At 43.5% G+C, this 23,171-nt stretch overlaps 1 protein-coding gene across 1 annotated transcript in view; it reads right to left on the bottom strand.

Moving 5' to 3' along the window:
* Positions 1-23,171, bottom strand: part of NEIL3 (nei like DNA glycosylase 3) — a 51,614-nt gene that overhangs the window by 18,723 nt on the left and 9,720 nt on the right. Inside the window, exons 2-6 of the mRNA XM_030312086.1 lie at positions 18,038-18,165; positions 8,677-8,811; positions 8,184-8,397; positions 5,544-5,618; positions 2,965-3,131 (exon numbers count right to left, since the gene is read on the bottom strand). Of these exons, the coding sequence (XP_030167946.1) occupies positions 2,965-3,131; positions 5,544-5,618; positions 8,184-8,397; positions 8,677-8,811; positions 18,038-18,165 (719 nt within the window). The remainder of the gene's footprint in view (positions 1-2,964; positions 3,132-5,543; positions 5,619-8,183; positions 8,398-8,676; positions 8,812-18,037; positions 18,166-23,171) is intronic.

Genomic DNA, 23,171 nt, shown 5'->3' with positions numbered 1-23,171 from the left:
AATCATTTATTCAGGAGACAAACATTTATCCAATGTCCTTCTGCCAGATACTGCGTCATACACATTTGGTCAGATAAGAGTACACCTATAACATTAAAACTAAGAAAGCCATAAATCTGCACAATAAATATATTACCTAAATATACCTCAGATCTTGGTGGCAGTACGATGGGGTGAAGAAGCCGAGAGGAAGAAGCTGTGAGTGGTTGAGGAGCTTAGAACAAGAGAAGGGGGGATGAAAAGGAAACCACAGGGGCAGGGGGGGGCGGGGAGACTGCCGCAGACACACGGGGGAAGGCGCAGATGGGGGCCTCCCCCAGAGACCGCCTCCGGCCCATCACCTCCAGCCCGTGGGCCTAAGCCTGCCATTGGGCAAGATGGCGCCTCCCTCCCCAGGGTCCACAGCTGCTTCCTTCCCTGCTTGGGCACTTATTCCTCAGCACATCACTGTGTCTTCCCGGCTCACTCTTTTGCTCCTACTCTGGATATTCCCTGAAGCTCAGACCTTGGTTCCTGCCTCTCTACATTCCCTGTGAACTGATTTCTTTTGAGTATTTCACTTAGTAAGGGCACCTGGGTGGCTCAGCCGGTTGAGCGTTGGACTCCTTCCTGGTTTGGGCTCAGGTCATGATCCGGGGTCATGGGATCCAGCCCCGCATCAGGCTCCTCACTGAGGATGGAACCTGCTTAAGATTCTCTCTCTCCCTCTGTGCCTCTCCCCTGCTGGTGCTCCCTCTCCCTCTCTCCAACATGAATAAATAAATAAACAAAACGAAGACTTGCCCGTAATAACCATCAAGCCATGACCTGCCAACTGTGACAGGGCCCGTAACACATCTCTTCAGACAGTCCACTGTTGCTTTACATGGACAAAATTCACCTTTTCTACTCTATCCCAACTCTCCCAGACCCTCTGAATGAACATTTCTATTATTTGGTCTGAAACTTCTTACATCACCTTACATAGCAAACCTGTCAAAATTCTCGCTGACTTTTAAGATTTTTAACCCAAGTCCCGTTCCCCTTCTCCATTCCCAGGGTCCTGGCCTCAGGCCCGGCAACCGTCACTGCACCAGCTTCTTGGCCTCAACCCCCCAAAGAAGAGTCCTTAATCTCCTGAGTTAGGCAATACATCAACCATTCCCAGAACAGCTAATAATTCCTAGTCTTTGATCCCATTCTACCTGTAAAACTGGCTTTTATGATCCACCAACCCAGAGCCTCCTGTGGCTTGGCCCGTGTTACCGCCATCCCTCAACCATGCTGTGATTATTCCTTAACGGTCAGGGTCTCTCTGCTCCACCTTCCCAATGGTGTTTGTTTTCTCAGTTCACCAAAGCGCCAACTGTCTTTTAAAAGTAAACTTCAGGGGCGCCTGGCGGGCTCAGTCGGTTAAGCATCAGACTTCGGCTCAGGTCATGATCTCGCGGTTCATGAGTTCAAGTCCTGCGTCGGGCTCTGTGCTGACGGCTCAGAGCCTGGAGCCTGCGTCAGATTCTGTGTCTCCCTCTCTTTCTCTCTGCCCCTTCCTTGCTCATGCTCTGTCTCTCGCTCAAAAATAAAACATTAAAAAAAAAATGAAAAGCAAACTTCACACTTTTTCTATGACATCTTTCCAGCTTTGTGTGTACATATAAACACTGAACATCCCTGAACTCTTACAGCACTTCATGTGCTTTGTGTCTGTACTGGTTATTTTGGCTTATGATCACATACACTCCTTCATATTATTACTTTTTAAATGTTTATTTGTTTTGAGAGACAGAGAGAGGAAGTGTGAGCAGAAGAAGAGCGGAGACAGAGGGAGAGAAAGAAAATCCCAAGCAGGCTCTTGCTCAGCACGGAGCTCGACGTGGGGCTCGATGCCACGGACCGTGAGATCATGACGTGAGCTGAAATCAAGAGTGAGACACCTGGGTCAGCCACCCAGGCGCCCAACACTCCTTTATATTATTGATATTTGTCCCAGGCTTTCCCAAAGGGACCTAAAGCCTTTTACCAGGGTAACTGAGCACTGGGGAAGAGGAAGTAATCAGACCTTTTGGGGACCACTGGACACTGGCTCCAAACAGAGGCTAATTCAAAGAGACTCAAAACAGCACTGCGCTCCACTGACAAAGTAGGGGCTTAGAGAGGTCAGGTGATCAATGGAGTCGCAGCTCAGATCCATCTCAGTGGGTCCCTGAACCTATCCTGTGGTTATTTCCCTAGTTCTGGAAGGCGTAATTGGAATAGACATACTCAGCAGCCGGAAGAGTCACCGCGTTCTTGTTTGGCAAGCAGCCAATTATTTAACGAATAAGACAAGAATTTTGTACAGAGATGTGGCTTAGGTTTTTTAATATTATTTCTAACTAAAGCAAAAACCTTTGAAGAGAGTTGCATTTGTCCAATTACTGACCTATCTACACCTCCTGGTAATCATTTTACAAACAAGATAAAAACCAAATGCTAGATATTAACATCTGAACTGCATTTGTTCTACTGAATCCAGAAGTGGTCCATTTATCGTCTTCAGCTTATCCTGATTTCTGTTGTGGTTGTTGTTTTCATTTGACAGAGAGAGAGAGAGACAGAGAGAGTGTGCATGAGCGGGGGATGGGGAGGGAGAGAGGGAGAGGGAGAGAGAGAGAGAGAGAGAGAGAAGGAGAGGGAGAGAGAGAGAAAGAGAAAGAGAGAAAAGGGGAAAGAGAAAGAGACTGAGAATCTTAAGCAGGCTCCATACTCAGGGCGGAGTCCAACGCGGGGCTCGATCCCACAACCCTGGGATCATTACCTGAGCTGAAATCAAGAGTCAGGCGCTCAACTGACTGAGTCACTCAGGAGCCCTATCCTGGTGTTTTGATAATGTTATTTACCATTTCCTTCCAAGGGTTCAAATGTCTTTGAATTATGTTCTTACTAATAGCTTTTGAGTTAGCCAATTAGGGCAAATGGTATATACGTTTACATTAGGTAACTCACCATATGTCAACATGTTGAGGATTTTCTTTTTGACAGCGAGGACAGAAATATGTCATCCTGTTATTCTCTCCTAAGCGACACACAGTTATTTTGCAACAGCACTGACAACAGTTAGGACGCTTGTAAACCTTACAGTGTTTAGAGATAACAGATCCAGTTTTCCGGCACTAAAAACAAACAAACAAAAAACCAAACATTATAATATTTCTATAAGACAGTGTTGCTAAGGAGCCAAAGATACGTTCTTGAAAGTCATTTCTGAAAATAATTTGGTTAAAATTTACATGCTTGTACATATGTCCATATAATCTTTTCTTTTCATCTGAGAAAAAGGTATTGACAAGATTCAGCAATATTTGTCAAACAACATTTGTGTGAAATAATTAAGTCATTATTTTACAACTTATTAGTATTCAAAATTATCCTTTGCATAGCATTATCTTTTTATCTATTTATTTATTTATTTATTTATTTTTTCAAGGTTTATTTATTTTTTTGGGGACAGAGAGAGACAGAGCATGAACGGGGTAGGGGCAGAGAGAGAGGGAGACACAGAATCGGAAACAGGCTCCAGGCTCCGAGCCATCAGCCCAGAGCCCGACGCGGGGCTCGAACTCACGGAGCGCGAGATCGTGACCTGGCTGAAGTCGGACGCTTAACCGACTGCGCCACCCAGGCGCCCCAGGATTTTATTTATTTTTTTTTTTCAAGGTTTATTTATTTTTTTGGGGACAGAGAGAGACAGAGCATGAACGGGGTAGGGGCAGAGAGAGAGGGAGACACAGAATCGGAAACAGTCTTTTTATCTAAATGGGATACAAAAGTTCTACAATGTAAAATGTCTCTTAAGCTTTTAAGGTTTTTTTTTTTTTTAATTAAACATAATTATGTGGTTATAAGAAAAAGACTAGATTAGCTTGAAATCTGATTTATTTTTAGAACACTAAAGCTGCTCACTTTCTTTCAACAGACAAAAACAAAACATTATTTCTAGGGCCAAAAACTTGAGATCATCTTCTTTGTTGATCTGACAATACTTTTTCACCTTTCATCTTACAAATTCACTAAAAAAGAAAATAAAAATTCAAATGCCTTCCTAGCCAAGAACATGTTCCATTTGGTATACATTCTAACTCAAAAGACATTTTGATATTCCCTGTCACAGTTTTATTCTACTCACATATATATACTTAAAGCTCCTAAAAAGAGGATGTTTTGGGTTTACATCAGCACTGCGAAAATCTCAAGACCCAGAAATATGACTCACCATATGTAAGATGAAAATTACACAAACAACCTCTATCGATTTAAACGAAGTATTAAAATACCCAACTTAACAGGGGCAGAAAATGGATAGTTCTCTATAATCACCTTCCCCTGGAAGAAGAAGTAAGCATACAGAATATTAAAATAGTTATGGGGTGGGGCTCCTGGGTGGCTCAGTCAGTTAAGCGCCTGACTTCGGCTCAGGCCATGATCTCTTGGTTTTTGAGTTCAAGCCCCGCGTTGGGCTCTGTACTGATATTTCAGAGTCTGGAGCTTGCTTCAGATTCTGTGTCTCCTTCTCTCTCTGCCTCTCCTCTGCTCCCACTCTCTCTATGTCTCTCAAAAATAAACATTTAAAAAAACTAAAAAAAAAAAAAAAAAGTTATGGGGCGCCTGGGTGACTCAGTAGGTTAAGCGTCCAACTCTTGATTTTGGCTAAGGTTACGATCTCGTGGTTCATGAGATCGAGCCCTACATCAGGGTCTACACTGACAGTGCAGAGCCTGCTTGGGATTCTCTCTTTCCCTCTCCCTTTGCCCCTCCCTCACTCACCTCATTCTCTCTCATTCTCTCTCTCTCTCGAAGTAAAATAGTCATAATACTCAAGGCACACACGTAAAGCAGGAGGTTCAGTAACACTCCAGGCCAATTAAGGAAGACTCCTATCATAGCTGCCTTTCTGAACAGAGTGAAAATAAAAATTTTGAATACAGAAAATGGACAGTGGAGAAAAAAAAAAAATGACACATTCACGATACCTTGTTTAAAAGATAAAATTTGTTTTTTGAACACTATATGCACATGTACACACATATTTACAACTTCCAAAATTTACAGGTTAGCAAGTACTTATTTCATTCTCAAAATAGTCTTTCTGGTAGATGGAGAAAATTTACTATCCCATTTTACAGATGAGGAAACTAAACCTAAATTACCTACATGATGTAAAACACACAGACAGCAAGTGGCAAAATCTGACTAAACGGAGGACTATTTATTCCAAAGAATTGAGTTCTCTCTCTAGAGTTCTTACATTTTACTTTTATATACCCCAAAACAGAAGGAGACTGTAAGTAAAATGCTAACATGGCTGTTTCCCCACCTTAGTCTAAATTTAAAATAATTACCGTGAAACAAGTTTGGACTAAGCCATGACATAAAATTTCCAGATGTTCATTATGCCCACACATCACTCTCCCTTATTGTACCTCTACACACTGGCCACTAGATGGCTACATACAGCCAAAACATTTTTGGTGCAACGAAAAGGGAAGCGGTTGACATTTCACAAGTAGAAAAAATTTTGCTCTTACCCTATAAAAAAGAACACTGAAGTCACGTATCATTTTCACAAGGTGATGGGTCTGTTCATCTGTTAACTGACAAGCCTTCAAATAGAAAAACAAGTGAGGACAGTTTCATAATTTGCTCATTACTCTACAAAAATAATACCAGTTGCCAGTCCTAAGAGAACTCTCAACAGATTTCAAATACATGCATACTTTCCAGAACTCTATTTCTCGCACATTTATTTAGTGTCAGTAACGATGGTTTTATTTTTACGTGATAGGACTACGGATTAAAAACTGCCACTCTTATTTATAAATTTTATATCTAAATTCAAGTATTTATTGAATATCTCTTCTGTTTCAGACATCTTCAAAGTCCCAGCATTCTTTATCAGCCACCTGGAAAAGTCCTGCTGGATCTGCAAAAAGGAAAGGAAAGGAAAGGAAAGGAAAGGAAAGGAAAGGAAAGGAAAGGAAAGGAAAGGAAAGGAAAGGAAAGAGAAAGGAAAGAAAGAGAAAGGAAGGAAGGAAGGAAGGAAGGAAGGAAGGAAGGAAGGAAGGAAGGAAGGAAAGAAAACAAAAGGAAAAAGAAGGAAGGGGAAGGGAGGGAAAAATCAGCACAGGAATAGATGACCATCAAGGACACTATTCGGCCTAAAAAAGATATGAATTTATATACATGCATTAATATCAGAGCACTTATTAACACATGGAAGAACTCAGAAATAGACCTTCCTGAAGAAATTTTTGTGACACAGCCTGGCATAAATCTCACTGTTATCCTTGTAGAATTATTCACCATGTGCATTTGGTTTCAATGGTGAGGCCAGGAAAAATTCTGATGACTTATCCTTGTTTATGTACGTGAATGTATACATACATCTATATACAAGAGAAACTCATTTATCAGTGACCATAAAACCTAAAATCATCTAATCGACATAACAGTATGAAAGTATTCTGTGTATTTTTCATTTATTTAAAGCTTAAAACATATACGCTTCTACAACACACTTGTCTCTTCCCATATCTTATATAACAGATTCACTCATACGTTGCAATGTTAAACTGTACTTTTTCAATAACCGTGCATGTGCTCTTAAGGGGCGAATAGCTAAACTTGAGAACTGCCGTTAATTTTTAAACTCCCAGACATTATGGGCAGATGCTCCTTTACTAGATGAATGGCTGGCTGGATATACGAGTAAGAAGTGAATTCTTAGATTATTAGAGATAATAACAATACTCCGGGTTCTTTTTTTCAAAAACGTTTTCCATAGAGGTCTGGGTAATTTTAAAAAGCTCATTCTTATTAAAAACCTGTTTTATTAATTACTCCCATGTTACAGAAATTTAAGTAACCTGTTCCAAGAGTCAAAAAGCAGAATCTAATCTAGAAAAGTCATTAACTGGTTTAAGACTTATTTCTTACTGGACTGGATTTAATAAAAACTACGAAATAATTACACAAAAATCAAAAGGTACCTTTGGATTCATGTAGAAGATGATTTAGTTTAAAGAGACTAGTTGGATATAGGTAAAAGCCCTCAGGTAGATTTCTTCCCTAGAAACTAAAATATACATAGCCTTCTACCTGGGTCTGAGTTGTAAGCTCTCTGACCTTCTTACAACTTTGCCCTATAAATCACCATTCTCTTTCCTACAGATTTAACCTGTCCTTCTTTACCATTTTTTTTCTCATTTAAGTAAGTCTGTGTCTCTTCTGTTGAAGAACAAGGAAAAAACAACCAAACCCGGTCCTTGTCCTGAAAATGCGCCCCTCCCCAGAAATCTGTATTTTCCCTTCATTCCAGTCTAAACTAGTTAACAAATGCTCCAAATTTTGTTTCCATCCCCCCACTAACCTCTTACTCAACCTCTTCCTTGCTTATCCTACCAACAAAGCATTTGCTAACGTCAGAACAGCTACACGCAGGAATACGTGTGTGGAGTGTGAATTTAATAGGCCGGGTTCAAAGAGCAAGCTGTGAGCTTACTTCGTTCATACCCCTCAACAGGGGTTTCTTTGATGCCTTCCATGTGCTAGACGCTGCATTCTAGACGCTTGGCTACCTCAATGCGCAAAATGGACACCTTCCTCCTAAGAGACTGCATGGCCGCAGGGGGCGGGGGGCAGATTTTAAGTATTAAGTATAACAAGTGAAAGTTAGGTTGATCAAAAAGTGATCCATGGCATGGGGATAATAAAAACCAAGGCAAGTTAGGGACGATGGGGGACATGAGGTGGGGACAAAGGGATGCACAGGGCAATTTTAAACAGAATGGTCGGGGGACACCTGGGCGGCTCAGTCGCGCAAGAGTCCGACTCTTCATCTCGGCTCAGGTCACACACGATCTCACGGCTGTGGGTTCAAACCCTGCGTCTGGCTCGTCGCTGACCGCTAGCATGCTTGGGATTCTCTGTCTCCCTTCCTGTCTGTCCCTTCCTCACCCACTCTCTCTCAAAATAAATAAATAAACTTAAAAACAATCGAGCGGTCTGTGTTGGCCTCATTAAGAAGCTGACGACAACAAACACCCTCAAAGTCTCTGTTTGGGGAGAATGTTTTACTGCAACACGGACTCAAGTGTCACACATTGGTCCCTTAACAGTATTTAAAAATACAGAAATCGTTTAAAAAAAAAAATACTTATATCACCTACTTTGACAGCTGGGTTGAGGCCACTGTCAAAGAGAGCTTCATTTTTGATGATGTTCCCCACCCCAGGCAATACTTTCTGGTCCATTAACACGTCACACAACATCCGTCCTTTTTGCTTTTTAACTTCACTCTCCGCTCTTGAGAAACTAAATTTAGGCGAACATACATCTAATTCTTCCAACATTCTTATTCTCCGTTGGCTTTCTGTAGAGTTTCTGTAGAAAGGAAATATAAAAGACATTCATCATAAGTCTTCACACAGTGTCATTTAAAATGATCTCGGATACACACACCTTCCGTTAATCAGGGCAGAAGAGTTCTAAAGCCCAACAATAAAGACCCTAACAAACTAGATTATCCGACGCCTCTTCCAAAATGAGTGTTTATCAGTTATAAACCATTTTTAAAACATCTACCTGTCTCCACATTTCAAACCGCAGCTCTAACTCTGCACTTTTCCAGCTGAAGTACTTTTCTTTTCTTCTCCTTTTTACCTGAGTTCTACCGATGAGTCAAAGAAACAAATGAGATCTTCAGTGAGCTGGACTTCAAGAACAGGAGAAACTCCATTTTTATTTTTACACTCCAGTGGATTAATCATGATGGAGCCTTTCATTCCAAAATGAATCCTGAAACAACATCAGACCCATTTTTGAGTGGCCGAAAGTATACTGTATATGTAGTTTTTCTTCCTTTGTTTCACTTTTTGGATTATAAGAAAACAAATGATAGTCAAGACAGGCGCTTTCAGAGGGCAAACAATGTAGTTCGTATTATATATTCTTCTGTTAGGGCATTGTATCCTTATAAAACTAGGTGTGACGATCAGTTTTTCAAACCACAAATAAAATAAATTCCTAGGAAAATAAGAGGGCCCCACAATAAGCTCAGGAACACATACCCTGTTCTTCCTTTCTTGTCAGATGAAGTACTTTTATTCACAGAACCATCTAGCGTCTCCGCTTTCTCTCAGATTCAAAGGCTTTGGATGAGATGAGGCTAGATTTAAATTGCCTCTAGTTGTTTCTGTTTTGTTTGTTTTTTATATAAATTCTATAAAGCCACTAACGTTCAAATTCTGTATTTCTAGCCACAATGGATGGCAAGTGTTTACCGACTCTAAAATGGTATCTACGGTTTAAGACACTGTTTTGTTCCCCCTTGCTCCGGGATGCACAATGAAGCAATTTTTTTTTGCAAAATCTTACGTTATCAAAAGAGAACGAGTCAAAATGCTATTGTCTTCAGTTCTTTTAGTTTTCTTTTACCTTTATACGTATTGGGAAGAGGGGATTTATAAATATTTACGGTTAGCTTGAAAGCCACAATGCAGTGATGAAAAACTTGGAACCTTTCAGTTTTTACAGGATTGATTAGCATGTCCAGCAAAAACACGCAGGCATGCACACATGAAAGAAAGCAAGAGAGAAAGTGGTTTTGTGAGGCCTCTGATGATGGAGATCGCAAATGATTCTCGAGATGAAATACTGTGTTCCGCCTTTCTGATCCTTCTCCTTACAGCTTTGTTGAGTTAATAAATATGGCTCTTTTGGCAGCAAATGTTACCGCACGGTGCTTCTAATTCCGAGGCACCATGTTACAGTATTGTACAAGGTTAACCAGTCTAACTTTAAAAATGTGGGTTTTAAACTCTGTGTGCCCTACTATCAATCACAAATGCATTTTACATGCCCCATAGTTCCTGACAGGAAAAATGTGTGCCTGTAAGTACTCCATAATTTAGCTTCTGGAGGTTCAACCCCAGCGAAAGGTATACAGCTGTCATGCCCAGAAGCCATCACATCTAAAATCTTTTTAGTCGCATGGCCCATAAAGTGGATTCTAAATCACCTTCTGTAATGAAACTGCATCCACATAAAATATCTCAAAGGTTAAGACCCAAACGAATTGCGGCAGTAGCCCCAATAAGAGCCCTGAATCAAATTAAGTAGGCTTTTTTTTTTTTTGTGGTCTTATACATCTATTCAATTTACAAGAAAATGTGCGTACAAAAGCGTATTTAGTTTATTTTTATTTCTTTTAATTGAACACCAGAACGTTGTCACTACTGAGTCCCAACGTACCACATTTTGTTAAGTACCCTTGACACTCAACTAAGAAAAACATACCAGCATCGTGAAAATTTCTGAGGCACACTATACATCTGTACTGTTTTTAAAATTGCGGGGCGCCTGGGTGGCGCAGTCGGTTAAGCGTCCGACTTCAGCCAGGTCACGATCTCGCGGTCCGTGAGTTCGAGCCCCGCGTCGGGCTCTGGGCTGATGGCTCGGAGCCTGGAGCCTGTTTCCGATTCTGTGTCTCCCTCTCTCTCTGCCCCTCCCCCGTTCATGCTCTGTCTCTCTCTGTCCCAAAAATAAATAAACGTTGAAAAAAAAAAATTCTTTAAAATTGCCATACTGACCTTTTATAGACCAGGACATAGGCTCATTATCACATTTACATTCAAGAGTTAGATATGTTTTTTAAGACTCATTATCATCAACCCATTAGGAAAATTTTATTAGATCTTTGTTTCTATCTTCTGATCCTGTCAAGCTCCTTCCACCCCCAGTCAGACTGGTTACCCAAGATCATTTACTCTGCGTAGTATGACTGCCTGCCAACAGGGGGCCTTAGGCCCAACTTTGAGTTCACCTCTTGTCCCTTCCTCCAGATCTCATGCCTTGACATAGCTGATTCAGAAATGCACAACTGAGTCAAGCTGGGTCCATGAGTATCCAGTATCTAGATTCATCAGCATTCTCCTGACGAATTTATGGATTCGGGATGCAGAGAGATCAGTTTCTTGGGAGTACTAGGAGATCTGATGTGGGAACGGTCTCCGGGAATATTACCCAACATGGGCAGCAGAGAAGCCAAGAGAGGCCTGTCTGCAGAAAGGAAGATTGCAGCAGATGACAGTGAGAGACAGAATCAAAAACTGCAGAGTCCTCAGAGCATTTAGTCTTTGCTTCCAGTTCTCCCTGAAACCCGACTGTCCTACCTTCAGGTACGATACTCCATATTCTTATCATAAATAATCACTGAACTCAGTGGAGTTTGGCTTCTGTCACCTGCAGCCAAAGTTCTGATATAAAACAATTATGTCCAAACTAAAAACTGAAGTGATACTGGGAAAATTCCTCTAGTCAGAAATAACCTCCTAACACAGACCAGTAAGTAAGACCTGATCCTGTTTTCAACAGCAGCCACATTCCATCAGAAAGATCGGAACATCCTTACACAAACATAAACAGCATCAGCGACGGTGTCAGAGGTTCATCTTAGTGACAACTGTACATTGCTAATAAGACAATTGCTCATGAAAATTAGCAAGTAGTCAGAAGTGACCTGAGGATAATAACAAGTGTAAAATAGTTGAATACAATTATTGTAAAGCTTATGGTACGGATTTAAAGAAAGAAGTTCTAAAACAATCTGGACGTAACGATGCGAAAGCAGCAGCAGGGAGTTCTGAATCTGCTTAGGCTATGGAAGCTGAAAGCACATAGAGCTCGTCTCCCGATACGGACAGAAAACTGCTATCATTGACAAAATGCTAAGTTCTCTTGAGCCCGTCAGAGACATGGGGCTGCAGGCAGCCAGGTAGGCCAAATTCCGAAGAGTCCCGAGTCCCTCCATGTGGAAACACAGACACACAAATTACTTAACTGTAGAAATGGGTAAGAAGGAAACTGCTGAATCTAAGAACCTCTAACTCCTGAGTGTGGCTGCTGGAACAGCTGAGAATTCCTGGAGTCCCAGATACGGAGAGCATGGGCTCGTGTGTGAGGGCTGGTGTGTGAGCTCTGTTGCACGGCGTGCAGCAGTTGGGCGGGAGAAAGGGGAGTCCTGGGAGGGGACTCAAGGAGGCCCCCCGGTGGCACGGCACCTGTCTGTAGCCGAGGGAGAGGTACAAACAAAAAGCCCGGGGTCCTCAGGGGTAACGGGAACCCCCCGCACCCACAGGAAGTCCTCTCCTTGGAGCTAAAACAGGCAGGCTGCCACCGGGGAGGGCAGGAAGCTCTTGGCCAGCGGGCTCAGGCCAAACGCACCGCGCCTGAGGACAAGCAGAGCAAAAACCGTCAGTCTTTAGGGGCGAGACTGGGAATCAGCTTTGTCAAGGATTCCTGCACGGATACGATGAGACATCTGTTCCACTTAGAAGAAAGAAATGCCCTTTGACTAGAGACCACCCCCACATGGAAGTAAGAATGTGGCTGCCTTGGGGGAAGAGAGGGTCAGCAGCTCTGGGCAAAGTGCAACCCTGAGGTCCAAATGCACAGTGGCCTAGAAGAACCACTTTCCCCATCATGCACCTCTCACTGGACGACAGGCAACAGTAGGGGTGGGGGTGGGGGTGGGGAGGAGAAGCGTGTGGAGGAATCCCCTGACACAAATACACAGGGTCTGTAAAAGCTGAGAGCAGGCCAAAAACACAGAGAACCAGCCGCAGCCACACCAGGCCATGCTCGAGGCATAAGGTTTGAGCAGTAGCTCAAGTTTTCGATGTCACTGTCCCCAGAGCCAATGACAACACAACAGGATCCAAACCAAGCTCAACTCCTCAATCTCCCACATGACCTGATGGAAGAGGCCTGACTATTTTTGAGCTCAAATATTATTTACCCGTCTCTACTGTTGCTCTCAACAGGGTTATCTGGGATCCAAAAAAATTATGGCACATAAAAATAGGAGATAAAGAACAAAAAACAAGAAAGAAAAACAAAGGGACTCAATGTCAAGAGATAAAGCAGTCAACAGAACCAGATCCAAAGATGTGCCAGATGTTGAATTAGGAAGCAGGTATATTTAAATCATTTTAACAATTAAAATTACAGTTATCAGTTGAGAATAGCAGGCCAGGTCAATCTGTTATGATAAGGTCCCTAACCTTACACAATTTTTTTTTAATTTTTTAATGTTTATTTTTGAAAGAGAGAGAGAGAGAGAGAGAGAGACAGAGACAGAGACAGAGACAGAGCATGAGTGTGGGAGGGGTAGAGAGCTCTGAGATGTCAGCACAGAGCCCAACACAGGGCTCGAACTCACGAACCACGAGCGAGATCATGACCTGAGCTGAAGTCGGACGCTCAACCGACTGAGCCACCCAGGTGCCCCCCATTCCACAGCTATTATGGTGCTGTACATGGGTTTTACATTAACACGTTTCTGGGCTTTCATAACCTCACACAGAGGTTTGGATAAATACTACACAATCAGAGCCGAGGCAGGCCACGCACGGGCCGTTCTCTACTGTATGACCAGGTGCAGACGCCTGTGCTTTCTGCTCATGATAGATTTCCATACGCTTTCAAAAGGGATATAAAAAAGCACCAGTAGGGGCATCGAGGTGGCTCAGTCAGTCGAGCGACTTTGGCTCAGGTCACGATCTCACAGTCTGTGGGTTCGAGCCCCGCGTCGGGCTCTGTGCTGACAGCTCAGAGCCTGGAGCCTGCTTCAGAATCTGTGTCTCCCTCTCTCTCTGCCCCTCCCCTGCTCGTGCTCCGTCTCTTTCTCTCTCAAAAATAAACAAACATTAAAATATTTTTTAAAAAATGAATAAATGTTGAAAAATTAAAAAAAAAAAAAAGCACCAGTAACCAAGATCCGGCAAATCCACATCTAGGAATTTATCCTAAGGAAACATCACAATGGTAAAAGATACATGCTCAAGGATGTTCACTACAGAGGTATTTATTAGAGTAAAAAATGGGGTGAAATGCTAATTAGCAGTGATATATACACGATCTAGTGGAATACTATGCAAAATAATAAGGCACACGTATATTTTGACACCAATATGCATACTGTGTAAAACAAAAGCCTCACATAATTAAAATTCCCATTTATATAAAGACTGTAATACATAAATATCATATGATCCGTGCACATGTAATATAAATTGTGTATGAATATATGGTATATATACAATTTGTATTTTATCTATGATGTGTACAAACATTGTTAAGAGTGCCCTTTTTTGGTGATTGTAATTATGGGTGGTATTTACTTTTGCCGTTAGACTTTTTGGAACTCTCTTAATGTTTTATAATTGACTTATGCATTACTTTTAAAATAAGGAAAAAAATTGCAATAAGATGGTGTGTATTATTAAGTAAAACAGGAAAAGGCAGGCAGGACTGGTAATCATGCAGGCCATCAGGTGCAGGAGGAAAAGGGAGCGAAAGAGGTGAAGATTTCCAGATTTTCTCCAGTTACGCCTGACAGGACCATCACAACCGAAATAGAAAATAAAAATGTCAACAATTTATCATCTCACGAACTAAAGATGTTTAATTTTCTGCCCACAGATTACTTTTAATGGTGAGTGCTCTTATTTTCTCTTCCGTTCTTTCCTCCTTCCTTCCTTCTTTCTTTCCTTCGTTTAAATCGGAGGTACAACTGACAGAGAGCATTATATTAGTTCCACTTGTACAACAGAATGACTCAGTATTTGTATACATTGCAAAACGATCACAGTGAGTCTAGTTAACATAGGTCACCAAATGTAGTTAAGCAAATGTTTTTCCTGTGATGAGAACTTTTAAGATCTACTCTCTTAGCAACTTTCAAACATGCAATACAGTGTTATTAAACGCTGTAGTCCCCATGCTGTATGTTATATCGCAGGATGTATTTAGAGAAAATACACGGTAAACTGCAAGTCTGTACCTTTGGATAATGGTCAGTCTTCTTAACTTGCAGGTAACAGAAACCCAATTGAAACAGGTTTAGGAATACTGAGCTCATGGAACTGGAGGGGAAGTCTGAAGAATCAAGCACAGGAAAGGCAGGAAAGCAGCCGGATCGCAGGAACGGATGGAAGGAGGGGCTACAGCCTTTGTGCAGGCTGGTTTTATCCTGCACCACCTCACAAGCCCGGGAACATGGCCACCGACAAGTCCTGAGGCCTCATATCCCAGCTTGCCTACATCACAGAGCCTTCAGATGAGAAAGTCTCACAGAAGAACCCACACTGACCCAACCCACTGTGTGAGAGAGAAGGTTCAGTAACACTGTGTCAGAGTCAACAGGAACTCTGCAGTTAGTGTGGCCAGACGACCAGTTTCCAGAAGTGCTATCCTTAAGAGACAAGTCAGCAAGTGAGGCAGACACATCGTAGGAGTGACTCCTCTTAAAGTACATGATTTCATTTAGAATCTCTCCCCACGCTTCGGTTTTTCTAACATGTTAAGTGACAGATCGCAAGAACCACGTCTAAGCTGTAAAACCCTTTTGTGAGTAGCATAGGACAGATTCCTTAAAGGCTGTTTAGCAAACATGTTGTCTCATGCAAATCTGTTTAGAGGATGGTATCACTTAAACTCCAATAAATTACAAAATCGATAATGTATAAAGGTTCTCTAAAATGGCAAAGCCTCCGAAACGTTTCAGATAACAGTTTCCGAATACGATACAAGCCACCAGAGTCATATAAGTCACAAGCTGGAAATAGCGAAGTGCTTTGGAAAGAGAGATTCATTAAAAAAATATCTTTTGAATGTTGGTCCAAGATGTAACAGCTGGGTTCAGTTTGATGGAAAATGGCAGCTTGGAGGGTGTGTGTGTCTGTGTGCCCACACAGTACCGTGTGCTGGTGCATGCACCCACAGTTAAGGGAGGTGATACTTGGGAGCGAGACCACCAACGTATACATTTATTCCTGCTTGCTCTTTACGGCTTGGCCTCCTCTAATGAGTATTTGCCACGTGTATAGCCAAAAACTTAAAATGAGTTTTGTTTTGTTATAGGTGACAAGCTTCTTTAAAGTGTTCAGAAGGAGTGCAGGTATTAGTCACACAGGACGCCACAACTGGGCTCCAAAAATAAACACGCAGCAAATAAGTTCAGTCTTCTATGGCACTCACAGGAACGCTTGAGCACTTTGATACATCTTTTAGTAACAGAAATACTCACTCTAATTTGTATCCCTCTGAAGTGTGGATGTTTGCAAGGCAGATCCTCTTACAGAGCGCCGGGCCACATTCTACTTCCATTATGCGTGAATACCAGGAAGATTCATGGCCTGCCCTGTAAGATGTATTAAAGCCCAGGGCACTTTTAACTGTAAAAAGGTGCGCATTAAGGGATAAATGGAAGCGATCACTAAGTGGGTTTCCTGCTACCTGCTCTCTAAGATGCAGAGCAGCCCGGTGGGTAGCAAAACGAGGTCAGAAATGAACACTACATTTCTATCTCGCGCCCACAGACTCGCAACCTCACGCAGCGATCACATGTCTTTGACAGTCACCCATTCTAAGAAGCGCAGGTTGGGAGTGTATATATGCATATGTGTGTGTGTATTTTTAACTTATATTAAATTGCGAAGGGGGATACAGTTGATTTTAGGTTACTCGGCTCGTATTCAAATAGCTGATCTGCCACTGACCTTGAATTATTACATCAAATAGTCGTTAGGGCTGTAGGAAATTGAAAGGAAGCCAGACACTGCACTTTTCTCCATCCATACGTGGAGACACGTAGTCCCCAGGGATGGTACCAGTTCAGTTCGTTTAAAGAGGTGATTGCCCTTGTTTAGAACTTCAGGGAACACTTACTGACAGCCGAGCACTGAGAAATGATTCCCCCTTTCTCAGTCTGCTGGAGAATGCCTGATAAAAACGTCCCTCTCATCCTACAGAAATAAATCTGCACCTAACACCAGAGAATCAATAACATATCAGTGTTTCAACTACCTTACGTGGGCTCCATTGTGTCCCGCTCAGTTCAGAGTCAAGAGTTTTCAATCACATCCATCTACCAAAACGATAATGCAGCCTTCCGTGGGTCATTACTGCGTGAACCAGTAAGCATATGCTGATGCGATCATTTCCAGACTAAGACAAAACCATGAAGTGATACTTGTCCAAGGACAGCAGCTGCTGACAACAAAGAGAGCCCATTTCAAAGGAAAAGCCATGTCATCAACTCCGAAGTTCTCTAAACGTGTGGGAGACGAGGTGCAGTAAATAACCATCATCCAGTCATATTATCTCCTCGTGACCATCAGTCGCCTCCAGTTAGAACCACGAGGTCTCTAGGAACAGGACTCTTCTGTTAAGGTGAAATCGCTCAGTATCTTAAAGACACGTTGAAAGAGATTCAAGGAGGCGCTACCATTCTTTACAGTTTGCGATACCTTAGGCTAAACTCTGAGAAGACAAAGATACAAATCCACAGGCCTCTCTCATTTTCCTGCAAACGTTAAACAGGGGATCACGCTCTGGCAGGTACAAACATTGTGACATTTTTGTAGTTAAGTCAACCAAGGTAGCAGACTGCTCGTCATTCATTGCCAACACATTAGCAATGACTTTGCAAAAGCACTGTGAAAGAATGGAGAATTTGTGACTTCTGTGCACAGTTTTGGAATTCTATAAGTTAAGTTTCTGATTGCATACAAGACTTCAGAAAAAGAAGGGAGATGGAAAAATATAAAAATCTACAGACAGGCTTAAACCAAACTAGGAGCTGTTAGAAATGCAGAGAAACTGCTGTCACTGATACGATAAATGCCTGGTGAAAACAGGAGGGGAGAAGAGCCGTGTGGGGAATCTGCAAAGAGCAGCGCCCCGCTGCGCTCCTCCAACATCTCCCAGAAGCCCGTCCAGCCTATCGGTTTTTCTTAAAAGAAATAAATTGACTAGCCTTCCAAGTAACGATGACATCACAATTTATTCTGCTGCTGCTTATGGCTTTCCATGATAGAATCTCAACCTCTTATATGAGAGCCCTCTTAAAAATGGAGTACTTTCTACATGATTAAATGTGACACCGGGCGAACTACAAGAAAAGCCTCCTACACATCTTTAAACGGAGAGAGATAAGATGCATTGTACAGGTTTATCTTACCGTAAAGCTTTTGGTCCAAAGTACATAAAGAGCTCTTTCCCCAAAGTTTGTACACCACTGTAAACGTGTCCGTTAAACAGTCCCGAGAAGTTCTGGCTGGAATCTTTATTATTATTCAGTGCAGCAGCCTGGTAGAGAATACATACACACATGTAAACACACATACAAACTCTAAACAAAATTACAATTCCATTCTTCAGTGTACTTATAATACTTCCTACCCAGGTGCATCCCAATGAAAAGAATAATCTCCAGCAAGTCAAGCAATGTAATCAGCTGTTTACATACATCTTGTCAAATTAGGAGGTAGTCATTTAAAAGAGGGAGGCCAAAATAAATAAATAAATAAGTGGAAAAGAAAGTAATTGGCTCACAATCAAAATGAGTTTCTTCCAGGACCATATGGCTCTGTGAAAAGAAAGCACAGAAAAATGATGGGAGTGTTTTAAAACTAAAAATAGGATAGAGCCTTCCATTGACCAGAAGCCTAGTCAATGTCCCAGAAGAGCATTCGATGGAAACAGCTAAAAATAGTGGATACAATATGAAAACAAAGTATTTTTACATGTCATGATGAACTCAGAAGGCAGGAAGGCACAATAAGAGGTTGCAAAGCAAGAAGAAGTGGGAGGGACCCCCAAAGACAAGAAGCTGCTGGCAGCAGGCTTTTATCCGAACGGCACTGCTGGGCCCCAAGGACTGAGAGTGGCCATTTCCCTGGTCTTGTCGGGGGTAGGGCATCAGTGGTGACGCCTGGGGCTCCCCCAAGAAAAGGATCTAATGCCAGACCTGCTCTTCTCTTCCTCCCCAACCACAATGTTAACAATAAAGGAAAAAGAAACCCACTTCCTCCCATCACCGCAAAATCAAACAATCTGTTATTAGGATCACAATCCATGTACTGAACACTGAAAGGATGGGGGAAGTTATAAACAAAGTATCAGCCCTTCTGTGCAGAAGGGACAGGAATGCAACTGTTTAGACACTGGTAAGGCTCTTTTTCTCTGTGGGCAGTGGGTATCCTGGTATGGTTCGTATCCTTACTCTTCCTTCTTGAGATATGCTTTGGAAGTTATCACTTAAATTTGCCCTCAAAATATAGTAACAAAATTAAAACTAAGGTCTAACTATAAGATACCATAAGTACATATAATTATATTTACACATTAACCCTTAATCTCCTATCTTCACACACTTCTTTCTTTCCTTTTTCTCAAAAGGACCTCAGCATTCTCAGAAGGTCCAGGGTAAAATCTTGGTTGCGGGTGACGTAGTGGTGGTGGGGGTGACAGGGAGATAATTGCAAAACAACTTTAGATAGAGTCGAGGAGCAAATCCCAACTTGCCCTCCACTTATGGTTGAAGGATACTGTTCAGTGATTCTCAAACTTGTGGTTTACAGACATCTGTCATTCTAAATATTTCAGATGATATGTCCACTCTATTCTTTAGTTTACGAAATTCCCTTGTGAAAAAAGACACATAGTATTTAGTTCAAAGGAACAGAGGGATAATGGATTTACCATAAATAAAAATAAAAAAGACTGAAAACATCTAGGGACTGAGTTTTGTCCCCTCCAATGACGCTCTAACCTCCAGTTAGAGCGTTCGACTGCGTTTGACAAGAGGGCCTTTATGAGGTGCTTAGGGCTAATGAAGTCATAAGGGTGAGGGCCCTGATCCAGCAGCATTAGGATCCTTACAAGGAGAGAGAGCGGAGTTTGCGCTCGGTCCCCTGTGCTCAGAGGAGACACCACCTGAGAAGGAAGCCGGAAGACAGCTTGCACCAGAAACCCAACTGGCCTGAACCTTGCTTGAGCTTGGACTTCTGGCCTCCAGAACTGTAAGAAAATAAATGTCCGCAAGCCTCCCGGTCTATGGCATTCATCATGGTGGCCCAAGCCGACTGGGGCAGGAGCAGACACCGCCCTCCCACCCAGGCCACGTTCAGCGATCATGGCGACAGCGGGCTGCAAATCCCCCCGACTGCCCGAAGGTCGGGGAACGGGCTTCACATCCCTCCTTCACGCAGTAAGAACGGGGGGTCATCACAGGCTCAGAGTGACCAACCAACAGATGCACAGGGGTAATTACAAGTGGCAGCCTTCCAGTTCTGCCCAAACCACAAAAGAACCGGTGGGAGGTGGGGCATCCGGGTGGCCCAGTGGGTTAAGCGTCTGACTGCGGCTCAGGTCATGATCTCAAGGTTCAAGAGTTCGAGCCCTGCGTCGGGCTCTGAGCTGACAGCGCGGAGCCCGGAGCCTGCGTCTCCCTCTCTCTCTCCCTCTGTCTCCGTCTCTCTCTCTCGAAAATAATAACAAAAAATAAACGTTAAAAAAAAAAGAACCCGTGGGAGGTTCTAGCTACGGAGGCGTATGTGACATCCTCAGAACATCTGCCTCTCAGTCCCCTTCTCCTTCTTGGTTGAACCCCGGGGCCCAGGTGATGACCAAGCCCTGTCCCGGCAGGCTTGCGTTCTCGGTGGGAGAAAAATACACTTGCGCGTCTGCCTCGTTTTCGTAAGTGAACCTGTTACAGCCCCGAACTGAGAAGGCACGAGAGTCTGCCTAAGAGAAGACTTGCCCTCCTCACGTCTACGTGCTTGGAGCCAGGTGCCGACTAAGACAGTCTGGCTCAGTGCAGGTTCCCAAGACAAGCAATCAGGAGGTAAAAAGCGCTTCTAAACCAGCCAGGACACCTCTGACATGACGATACGCAGAGCAGATACAGATCTGTTAGGGGCGGCCTTTGCCTCAACATAGATTAGGTTTTACACATTTTTGGATCTTGGATTTAAGGTCCTGGAGACATTTAAAAAAACTTCATTTCTAAACTCATGTTTTCCCCACCACCTCCCATGTCAACAATCCCTTATTCTCGCCCAATACCCGTTACTAGCAAGCGGTTTCAGCCATGCCCTCTGAAGTCCTCTGGCTTCCGTTAAGGTTCCGGCAGAGGCTGGGTGATCAACGTGAGCCCATTTCACACACACAGCCCTAGACACCACAGGGGTTTTCCAGGCCTCTTGGCCAAGAGGGAATTGGTGACCACTGCCACCACAGTGCTTTAATCTCCTTGAACCCTTCAAGTTTTACAAGCGCATCTCTAACTCACCCTCTCTCCAGTGTTGTTGGGAAGGCAATGGTCTGTCCTACCCCCACCCCCCTGGGCTGCGTAAGAATGGCCCTCGGGCCTGGAACGTTTCCTGTCTAGAGACAGACGGCCCGCAAGCCTGTGCTCCCCTTGTTGCCTTGGGGGGCAGTATCCTGCCCTCTTCCAGGCTTGATGTACAGGCCTGTGTGCATCAATGGCTCTCGGGCACGACCCCAGCTTTCTGCATTGCACCCCCGAGGGGGACGGAGAGGGGTCCTTCCACCTCAGCACAAAGTGGGGTGCGCGCACAGGCACAGTGTGCGTGTCAACTGCACGGCGGACCCACTGGCCATGGGGACCCAGGCATTGCAAGGGACTCGATCCTGTCTGGCCTCAGGCTCTGAGCACCTACCGTACCACCTGACCCTGGTGTACAAGGTGTCTTTTCTCAGCGACCTGGAATCAGGCACCGGTAACTTCCAGCGGCACCTAACCTCGCTCACGCTCCTGTTAATACAATCTATCCCGCGACACAGACTGATGCCCAAGTGAACAGTGAAACACAGTAGCTCACTGGCCAGCGGAAGATTTTCCTGCTCACTCGCACATCACTGTTTCACACTGTGCCGCCCGGAAGCTAATTGTGCCCCGTTTTGCTGCCCCACCCGCAACGGGAAACCCCATGACTGAGCTCGTCCACCACTTCCCCGTGCCCTGCCCAGACCTCCTTTCCTCTACTTAATCCCAACTTTACCAGGTTTTATGATGGCTCCCGGCAAAGGGACAGACACGGTAACCTTGAAACAGACAGGTTGTCACAACACCTAATAAAACAGTAAATGAGTCCCAACTGTCTCGTGTGAAGTCTGCTCATGTCGCTAAATGAACGGCTTTGACGAGAACTTACTCCATTCAGGTTAACGCGCTCACAGACAACTGCTACCACAGGTCAGCTATTCACTTGGCTGTGTCTTCAATTTGACACCCTCTGGCAACAACAAAGGTGGCACGTGACATTGGAAAGACGTCCCTCGCCACCGAAAATGCGCCCTTCGTGGCTGCTCACGGGATTCATTCGTTGTAGAAAAGCTAACTGACCCTCCACCATGTGTTACACCTTGTTCTAGATCCTGAGGAAGCATCGGTGAAAAACAAAAACAAACAAACAAACAAACAAACAAACACAAAAATTAAAAACCTCCTGCCTTCACGGAGTTTATAGTCTTCTGGGCAGGGAAGAGTAAGCAACGAATATAATGACAGTGCATTTGAACATTTGGAAAAAAAATCAAGATGGGAGAGATCAAGACTAGGGGAACGTGTCACAGGTTACAATTCTAGATGAGGCAGTCATAATCTCGTGAAGAAAATGGCATCTGAACAGGTCTGAAAGGGGTTTTGAGTGAGTCATGATCTGGACATAGGGAACGGTGATGCAAAGGTCCTGCGGCAAGGTGTTTCTGATGTATGAGGGACAGTGAGCAGGTCAGGATGGCTGGCGCACAGAGAACAGGGGAAGGTGTAGACAAAGCCTGACACTGTGAGAATCAGAACATGTGGCCCACAGGGTCCATTCTACGGTCTGGCGGTTTCTCTGACAAAAATGAGAGAGAAGAAAAATATGATCTAACATTACTTTTTAAAATGCTCCCTCTGGAGGCACCTGAGTGGCTTAGGCAGTTAAGGGTCTGACTCTTGATTTTGGCTTGAGTCACGATCTCACGGTTCGGAGATCAAGCCCCGTGTCAGGCTCTATGCTGACAGCACGGAGCCCGCTTGGGATTCTCTCTCTCCCTACCCCTCCCCTACTCACTCCCTCAATCTCAAAATAAATAAATAAATACTAAAAAAAAAAAAAAAGTTCTCTCTGGGTGCTGGGCGGGATCTCTGCCTAAGGGGATCAGGGTAGAAGCTGGAAAAGATCTCAGAAGAACAGCTGCAACAATCTGGACAAGAGACAAAGGAAATCTGGGCAATGTCATAGCAGCAGAGGTGCTGCAAAGTGGCCAGAGTTTTGGATGTATTTTTGGATGTATTTTGA

The sequence above is a fragment of the Lynx canadensis genome, chromosome B1, assembly GCF_007474595.2.
Source record: "Lynx canadensis isolate LIC74 chromosome B1, mLynCan4.pri.v2, whole genome shotgun sequence".
Lineage (NCBI taxonomy): Eukaryota > Metazoa > Chordata > Mammalia > Carnivora > Felidae > Lynx > Lynx canadensis.
The sequence above is the reverse complement of the archived record's forward strand: the minus strand, read 5'-3'. Positions and strand labels throughout refer to the sequence as shown.